Below are 9,663 nucleotides of genomic sequence, written 5' to 3' on the forward strand. Positions count from 1 at the left end.
TTGCCGAGCTTTTGTGCAACCAAACAAAGCTTTAAGGAATTGGTTTGTTGGCATTAGGACTTGAGAGATGGCGATTGATCATCCACTCTCCTAGGTTGGGTGTCCGGAATCCAAGATTGATGCATTTGACCTTTTCATCTCTTTCGTGCTCGTTCTACAAAACTCTGACCAGTCCCCGATTAAAAGATACACACCACGACTTAGAACGTGAACACGGAGTTATGTGAAAAGATGTGATTCTCGAACCGGTAGAGGAATTGGGGCAGGGCGATTGATCCATAACTAGTGGTTTATTCATGAAAAGGAGGACATAACCGGTAGAGATACCTAAGGTGAAGAAGTAATACTATTTGGCAGGAGATGGAAGAGGTCGTGCCCTAAAATGCAGGCCATAGGATGATATATCCCCTTTGATTTGTGGGTTTTCATCATCAGTCCATGCAAAATAGGGGATCATGAGATAGCCCCCATATACAGTCATAATCGGAGATAAGCACCTGTTCAAATAATAAAATGTGAGAGATGTCATGTTTGGATTTGGAGTGTTCTCTTTATGAAAAATAGCTGATAATGATGGAATTAGAAAACTAGTCATTTTGCTATGGGATTATTTTCAACCTTTATTTTCTTGGGACATTCCCCTCTAGTGCATTTATGAATCATGACTAATCTTTTACCCTAGATGGTGATGTCCCAAGTAAAAAAATGTGGAAACATGTCATTCACCTTTTGCTATTCTTAAAATATAAAAGTAACATATGCTTGACTTTAGTACTCCGACAATATTCGTCCAAATGAACGTGAACTACGAGGAATCTCCATTTTAGTATTATATCACTTCCATTTTTATATTCGACTCGAAAAATATTCTAAGTAGGATTTTAATGCTTTTTTACATCAAAATCACATTAATAGGGGGGTGTATTATCCTATAGGGGGTGAAAAAATCATCTCCTATATTTAAAGGATTTTTTTGTATATTGGCTTCTTTCATTAGGATCTAGGAGGCTCCATCAGGATTTGTGGGTGGGTCACGATCTGACATAATTTCACAACCCAAATGGCCCCATGGATCCGTTTGGGTCCATTGACACACGTTTATTACATAGTATGTTTAGCCCCTTTTTTGCATTTCCACCCCTTCTCGCTATCCTTTCCAAGTCCTGTACTCAGTGGCGGAGCCAGGATTTATACATAAGGGGGGCAGGTCATACCTGAGGTGGACATTATACATAGGGGGGAAGGTTATACATAAGGCTGGCCCAATTGAGTTGGCCTATTAAGGAGTTTGGCCCTGCCGCTGTTGCCCCCTTATGCTACAAGTAGCTCCGGCCCTGACTGTACTCCTGTTTGGATTGCATGAATTTTAAGGAAAGTTTGGAAAGAAGAATATTTCTAAACTTTGCTACCTTTATTTAGACAAGACAAGATAAAAGATAGTAATCATAGTATCATTTACAAAAAGAAAATTATTTCAAAGATTTTTTTTTTTTTTTTCCATCAGGTACATTTTTCTTTCAATTCAAATAGGGCCTTGAGGTGAATTTGCTTTCATTTTCAGGAAAAGACAAAGAAAAGATGTTGAATCTTTTGACTTTCTTGCCTTCCTATCCCCTTCCCTTCCTGGTAGTGCTACACTGCCACACAATATAATGGCATTCTCGAAAATTATTCTGAAAGTTGAGGGCGTTCGTCTACTTCCATATCTTATAAAACTTGGACGAAGTTTTAAGTTTTAACCAGTTGTAATCGATTCTGCGCATTTTTCAAATCAGTACAGAGAAAATCACTTGCCATTAACAGATAGCGTCGAGAACAGGTTTATTCTCTTTTTATTGTTTATCTTCTCTTTGATTTTCGATTGAATTATCTGATTTTCTGCTTCTAATTCTAGTAATTTGAATGCATGAACTTAATTCTCTTGGATTTTGCATAAGCTATAACTTTTGATCCCACTTTTGAAATGTCTTTGACTTCTTAAAGAGAAAAGTTCTTAAAAAATGGAGATTCCTTAAGCTCTGATCTTTATACTTAAGACATCTCATTCTCCACTATCTATAGTTTCTATTTTGGGAAACCAATTTTTGGTTTACAGTCTCCAAGTTTCCTTTTCATTCATGAGAAGAAATTCTCACAGAAACCGTTAGGCCCTGTTTGGATTGATAGAATTTTTTTGGAAAAGTTGGGAAAGGAAAATATTTCTAAAATTTCTTACCTTTTTACTTACTTAAAAAGATAACTTGAATGAACCAATTCTCATCATTTTTTACTTCAAGGAACATTCAATCCAAACAGGGCTTTAGTGACCAACAATTCCAAAAATACTCCTTATGCTATAAATAATCTCATAGATGAGTCTTGTGAAATCAGAGTTTTTATATGGTGTAGCTGTGTAAGCCCACCATAGTCCAGTGTTTTTTCAAAAGATACTGTTCGGCTTACACCATAGGATGATCCAAACCGTCCATTTGATGGGCCACAACGCAAATATGTTGCGTCCCAAATATCACCGTAGGATGATCATAACCCTATAGAGGTTTCATTAATATGAAGTTCCTCTATAGATCGTAGGACTAGGAACATCCTATGAAATGAATTTTTGGGCACAAACCTATTTGCTTTGTGGCCCATCAAATGGACGGTTTGGATCATCCTATGGTGTAAGCAGTACAATACTTTTTTGAAGAACACTAGACTATACGGGTTTACACCATATAAAATCTTGTGAAATTATGCATTTTCTGGTTTCTATACAGTTTTGATTTTAAGAGAATTTATCTGATGAAGGGCCTTATGAACACATGCTCATCATCCCATCCTTGATATTTGATCCAACAGCAGCTCACTTTTTGAGCAGCTGCGGTTGATCAAATATCAAGGGCGATACCTTTATCGTACTACCTTTACGTGTTCATACGGGCCTTCATAATATAATTTCTCCGATTTTAATGCTTTGATTCAAATTTCAAGAACTGTGCATTTGCTTTGAATACAGATTTACCTATTCAGGTTAAAAAAAAATCCAGTAAATGAATGACTTTTACTATTTTAGCCAAATGGGTAATCAATTTCTAACTTTGTATTCGGATTTCCTTAGATCCAGAGTTCTGGTTTGAGGCTTTGGATTTTCTGGCACTGATTGTGATCTTTCAGACGTATGTATTGAGGCTTTGGATTTTGTTTGTGCTTGTCTTCTATGCTTTGTGCTTCTCCTGGTGGGATATTAATCTTTAGTGGGCCCACCCAAATCACATTAATGAGATATTGACCCTTCATCTGATGGGTCATGCCATGAATGAAGGGTCCATTTCATTATGACTTCATGTGGTTGGGCCCACTAAGAGCTTCTTCCTATAATATCCTTCCCATATTTAGGAGGTCGACGACTCACAATAATACAAACAAGGCCAGCCAAGTATGGTATTGTGGTTCCCACCTTTAATTGATCTGAACCGTTCAATTGGTAGGCCCTGTTCCACTTGACAATCATTCTCTAACAACACCCAAATAATGTTACATGTTTTGTCGTTGAAAATGAACCACTCCCTACCCATAGTTTTATCTGTCCACGTTCAAGGACAAAAGGAACACATCTCTACATGTTAGGGTAGGACAATTGGCCTTGTCATGACAATTGGCCTTATTAGGGTATAACATTTGGCCTTATTTGTGGAAACTAATACAATTAATGTTCATTTGGACACACTCTAAGGTACGAGAGAGATCGAATCCCCGAAAATATGATCAACGTCAAGATAAAATGCAAGAAATACATATGAAACAAGAAATATAAGATTTTTTTTTTTTTATGACATAGGGTATCCCCACTCCAATTTTTAGGGCAGGACTATTCCCTATGTATGCGCCCAATCACTCGACTTGGCAAGTTAGTGTGCCGACATACACTGGAGAAGTAAGTTTTATTCTCCTATAGGATTACAAACTCTCTTTTCTACCTGTTCTTTTAACTGATAAGTGAAAAAACTTTTATATCAAGTAACCCTAAAACCCAATACTAGAATTTCTAAAATACGCCTAGAGAAGTATTTGTGCCCCCCGTTTTGGGAGAAAGAGATGTGGGCCGACCATAAAACATCATTTTCATTTCCATCCTTGTAGTTTTGCTGACTTATATGAATATAGCTTTTTCATTTCTGGCATATTGGATTTTTTAATAGATTACATTGTATTTGTGCATGAGAAATTGCCTGATTTTCTTGCAGAACCAAACTACTCCTTCTATGGATAAAGACGCCCATATTGTCTTAGATATTGAGAGCCTGACACAATCTACAGAAATAAGTTTAGGAAGTCCAAAATTGACAGTAAGTAGATGTTGTTAATTTGAACTAGTAAAGCTTACTTACAGATAATGTAGATAGTTGCATTGAGGTTCTTAAGCTCAAGTTTCTTCTTCTTTCTTTTTTAAATTTTTTTCTAGAAAGCTCTTTCCCGTAAGGGCTCTTCTCGGATTGACAGAAGGAATGGGGAGAACCATGAAACAGATGATGCAACAAAGAAGCTTGTACTCAAAGGTACAAAATGATATGGTTACTTTAATAGTTCATCAATCTTATTCTTTTTCCTTAAACCTTAAACCCTAAATGTCAATATCAACACATTAAATGCCAGCTCCCTTCAATTATTTGAAGAGGAAGACTCCGAGTGCAACCTTTGTAATTTGACCTTAGCCACTATGATCATCATCTTGTTAATGCTTAGCTATAACGTAAATCAAGTAATAACTTGCTGAGAAGATGTGGGTGTGATTTTGTTCTTCTTCGATGTGATTCAACAGTCTTAATCATTAGATTCAGTTGTTTTATAATTAGACATATGTTATTTTTCTATTATAATTGAATTAGAACCCTTTTATTATTCTTTATTTGCAACATTATTGCACTAGTAAGTAGTAACAATGGTTCGAGTAGTCTCCGATATCCGGATTTCTAGCGGCGGGGTCTTGCCGCAACACATTTTTTGGCCGAAATTTTGTTGTGTATTAAATAAAATATATTTTTTAATTGTTTCATCGGATTTCTGCTGAAATTTCGGTTCCGGTGAGGACCTAAACACATTTCGAAACCGAAATTTAAAACCATGGCAGTAACCACCATTTTAATCTTCTTGCAGCAGCGAGCTCTCTGTTAGATCCATTGAAGCAACCATTGATATCCAACAAACTTCTGGTATCAATGACCTCCACTGCAACCAGTACCTGCAGTCTCGCAGATGCCAGCGATGGACGAAATAAGGGTTTCAGTCACTTTACAATCACCCGCCCGAGGAAGGTCCTCCTCATCTTTGCAACCTTGTAAGTCCCCATTCCGATTCAGCTGGAATCAAAATATACCACCTCGATCTTGGGGGGGAAACAGATGGTGCTATAAATTTCCTGTGAAACAACCAATTACCTTAAAAGCTTAAGCTGTTAAGAGTTGGTGTTATTTAATCATTTACACTTCAACATTTCCCCCATCTATCCTCACCTGATTTGGACTGCTGGAATGAGCATACTTATTCTTGGATTGCCAGAATCGACATCTTGATTCTGAATTAGTTGGAAAAAGTAAATAGGTTGCTCCATTATAATTTATCCGGGCGATCTCCCTCTGGTCGCCTCATTTCTGCTTGAAAAGCGCAGTTAAGGACCCCAAATGCCCAATCAACTGTTGGTTCAGAACTACCCGCTTGCCTTTCCACCCTTGATTTTGCTAATCTATTCTGCCCAGGTTTTAATTTCGCACATTATTCTATTTATTTATTTGAACCAAACGCCGGAATATCGGAATTGGATGCCGATTCCAGCCATCCAAGCACACCCAAGGGCCAAGGTAACATGGACAACCACCACCTCAAAGAACTGTCAAAACTCTTTTGAAAAATTGTGAAGATATAATATCTTTACTCTTTCATTCTACTGATTGTCTTACCTGTTATAGGTCCAGATATCATCCTTTCACTTTTTTGTGAAGGGCTGAGATTAAAAACCTTAGATTAGTCTCAGTCCTTAACAAAAAAGTGAAAGCTTGATTTCTGAGGTGAAACATTCCCCTAGTTATATTTTGAGTGTCAATTTCCTTTGGGAACATATAGTTATAAATAAAACACAAGCATTTAAGTTGGACCCACTTTTTAATTAACCCCCATGTTTTGGTGTGTGCTCAGGTCTAGCATGGGGTCCCTGATACTCATTTACTTCACTCTCGCCATTAAGAGATCAACGGGAGCTTGAAGAATATTAGGTAAGGAAACAAAAGCAAATTTTGTTTCTGTTTTATACTCCTGTCAAGTTAATTGATTATGTAACTGATACGTATTGAGCAGTTTGAATTACTGGGTTTAGACTTTAGAGTTCCTGTATTCCATGTATTTTGAGTTAGGGATAGCGTACTGTGCTCATGATTGTATCATTTTCCTCTTTATCAAATACACCGGTAGGGGTCCCCGCCAAACCCCAGCTTACCCATCAATAAATAAAAAATTGTTTCTGTTTTTTCTGCTCTACCCATCTGAAAAAATACAAGATTTAGACTCCTCTCCATCAACTTGTATAAAAAAGTATGAAGGTGACATAAGAAATGATAGAATGAAGGGTGCCCTTGCAAAAACCACCTTCAAGAGCACCCCCATTGGTCAATGTCAGCTAAAGTCAAAGCTTTTCCACTTTTTTATTGCGCCATCCACTTTTTTTGGCGCCACCATAATGCTGAAATTGACCAATGGGGGCATCCTTGAAGTTGGCTTTTGCTGGGGCGCTCTTCATTCCATCATTCCTCATGTGACATACATATATTCCTGTAATAGTTCCATTAATTGCAAAACCATTTATTTCATCCATATTTTTTGAAAAATCATGTCTTCAGGTCTGTTTGGCTGCACAAAAGTCGAGATGGCTTAGGGTTTTGCTTGCATTTCGGGCCACATCAGCTAAAACCCTTGTTTGGTTGCCAATATAGCGTTGGAATCCCTGGATTCCTTGTCTGGTGATGTGTCACACTTGTATCCTCTTAATAAAATCAAAGTAAAAAACCACCAAAAATGGGTCTCTCTCTCTCTCTCTCTCTCTCTCTCTCTCTCTCTCTCTTCTCTTTCTCTCTCTTCTTGGTGATATAGGGTATCCCTGTAATAACCGGTAAAATATATATATATATATATATATATATATATATACAAATAAATAAAAATGGCCTCATAGGTGGGTAATCATGGGCCATTACTCATTTTTCCCGAGTTAATCGGGCATGAGAACATCTGGCATAATGGGGCGTACGTGATTTGAACCCAACGCTGAGCGAGGATTGAACGGCTTCCTACCACTAAACCACCGCCCCAGATGTCAACTAAAAATGAGTAGATACTTACACATATTAAAAATTACCAATAGTCACTATTCATAATTACTATTCACAATAGTCACTATGCAAGATTAGTATGCAGAAATACTACGTAAGATTACTATACAGAAATACTATGCAAGTTCACTATTGAGAAAAACTATTCAAAATTACTATTCACAGTAGGACCCACCGAGTACTATTCATAAGCGGGTCCCACCAACAGTGGGTCCCACATCAGCGGGCCCCACACAAGCGGGTCCTACCACCAGTGGGACCCACAACAAGCAGGACCCACAAACAGCGGGACCCAACGCCAGCGAGACCCATCACTAGTGGGAACCACTACCAGAAGGACACACCACAACCACTTTCATTAACTCATTGGTTAAGCGGGTCACTGCACAATCACTATCATTAATGAGTAGTTGCGCTTCACCGACGAAAATAATAATTAAATAATATTAATCATCCTGTTACTATTCAAGCAGCCTTTACTATTCATTTATTTATACCTTTATTATTCCTATATTTTTGTAAAAGCATTTAAGAGAGTAGTTGTGAATTTAAGACTGTAGTTGAAAAAAATACCTATAAATTGAGGAAGAGAAGAAGAAGAAAAAAAAAGAGAGAGAGAGAAAAGAGAACGAGAGAGAAGAAAGAGTAAGAGAGAGAGGGAAAAAGAGAGAGAGGAGAAGGAAAAGGAAATCCACTTCATCACTACCAAGGTAAGTCTTTCATATAGATAGTTAAAGTATTTATTATGGGTAATATGGTTGGTTCTACCACCTATGTAAATATTAGGATAAAGCATGCATAAGAGGCGATAACTCGCTATAGATTATGCAAGTTTTATCATCTTATTTGAACGGTGAATTGCTAGCATAGTAACCGTAAAGTAAACTTTAATCAAAGAAAGGCGAACTGCTGAGCATAGTAGCCCATCTTATTTGAACGGTGAAATGCTAGCATAGTAACCGTAAAGTAAACTTTAATCAAAGAAAGACGAACTGCTGAGCATAGTAGCCAAGAAATAAACTAAATCAAAGAATGGTAAGCTGCTGAGCATAGTAACCTGTGGGGTCCACATGAATAGTAACATGTGGGGTCCATATGAATAGTGCATGCTGGGCCCCATGATCTTAAAAATTTAATAGAAAGAACACTGAACACAGGGAACATTATTTTGGACATAGATGGACATTACCTGGACAGAAAGGACACTGCCTTAAAACATGAATTTGATAAAATTAGAATATATTTACAGGTTATCCACTCCAAGGTGTAAGCTCAAACAAACCTGTGACCGGAAAACTATATGTAAGGGTTTTCTTCCATTGATTCTCTTTTGCTATATGTAAGGGTTTTCTTCCATTGATTCTCTTTTGCTATATGTAAGGGTTTTCTTCCATTGATTCTCTTTTGCTTTATGTAAGGGTTTTCTTCCATTGATTCTCTTTTGCTATATGTAAGAGTTTTCTCCATTGATTCTCTTTTGATATACTGGATGTGAATATTTCATATTCTTTGATTCTCTTTATACGTAATTGCTATAAGAGTTTCTATCATTCTAAGATCCACAACTGATGAGAATACAAGGGGGATCCTTTCTTTCAGACCCCATTCTTTTCAGATAAATGATTTTACTGATAAAGCTATAATTCTATTTTGTATCCTCGAAACTTGTTTCCGTGAGATATGTTTATGTTTAGAGTTTATCTTGTGATACCCTAATTCTGAATATGGACTGAGTTATGATATGATGACGGATGGACGCGTTATAGTCCTCCATGTGCACGTAGGTAAAGACGACTCTAGAGAGTGTAAATCTAGAGGATTATGAGCCGAGGTATGGCTATGAATGGGCCGAGATATGGCTATGAATGAAAGCATCTATGCTTAATGAAGTCTATATATATAATTCTATATATAATTCTTGATATCAAGTTCTGTAAGTTTTCTCTATACGTTTGGAAAATATGTTGTGCTTATTCTTTCTTTCCATGTTTATAATGTGAGATGTCCTATCTACAAAATATCATGTTCTTATAGCTTGACAATTCTACATCACTTGTTGTTTATACCCTACTGGGCTATTTGAGCTCACCCCTTTTTTTTCTTGTTTTATTGTTCCAACCCCCAGGTGAAGTATAGATGAAAGATAAGGAATGCTAGAGTTGAATCCAGAACTGTTCTAAAGGACAAATATGTTTTAAATATGTATCAACTATGTCTTGAATTAAGATGTAATAAGTTAGAATTAATTTCTGTAAACCCTCTAAACGTAGTTGTTGTATTTGAGATCTTGGGAATAATGAAAGTTTTT

The 9,663-nt window shown here is 36.9% G+C and overlaps 1 protein-coding gene across 5 annotated transcripts; it reads left to right on the plus strand.

Annotated features, from left to right (window-relative positions):
* Nucleotides 1-1,715: 1,715 nt before the first annotated feature.
* LOC143864329 (uncharacterized) lies at nt 1,716-9,663 on the plus strand. Of its 5 annotated transcripts, none has more exons than XM_077375246.1 (6): nt 1,716-1,819; nt 4,224-4,325; nt 4,442-4,535; nt 5,134-5,314; nt 6,169-6,245; nt 9,481-9,663. In XM_077375246.1, exons 2-5 carry the CDS (start codon nt 4,242-4,244, stop codon nt 6,233-6,235), a joined length of 426 nt encoding a protein of 141 aa, XP_077231361.1. In that variant the 5' UTR covers nt 1,716-1,819; nt 4,224-4,241; the 3' UTR covers nt 6,236-6,245; nt 9,481-9,663. The 5 variants fall into 5 exon arrangements, with proteins under 5 accessions (XP_077231361.1, XP_077231362.1, XP_077231360.1 ...); XM_077375247.1 differs by lacking the exon at nt 9,481-9,663 and adding an exon at nt 6,867-6,927; XM_077375245.1 differs by lacking the exon at nt 9,481-9,663 and having other exon boundaries at nt 6,169-6,352.

Source organism: Tasmannia lanceolata, unplaced genomic scaffold, assembly GCF_043159265.1.
Source record: "Tasmannia lanceolata isolate RefF3 unplaced genomic scaffold, GAP_Taslan_0.1 ptg000048l, whole genome shotgun sequence".
Taxonomy (NCBI): Eukaryota; Viridiplantae; Streptophyta; class Magnoliopsida; order Canellales; family Winteraceae; genus Tasmannia; species Tasmannia lanceolata.

Bases quoted from the DNA above. Each gene is read 5' to 3' on its own strand.
- LOC143864329 (XM_077375246.1), top strand. From the start codon at position 4,242: ATGGATAAAGACGCCCATATTGTCTTAGATATTGAGAGCCTGACACAA. The intron at 4,536-5,133 runs GTACAAAATGAT...ATCTTCTTGCAG, and splicing joins AAAGAAGCTTGTACTCAAAG to CAGCGAGCTCTCTGTTAGAT. The intron at 5,315-6,168 runs GTAAGTCCCCAT...GTGTGTGCTCAG, and splicing joins CTCCTCATCTTTGCAACCTT to GTCTAGCATGGGGTCCCTGA.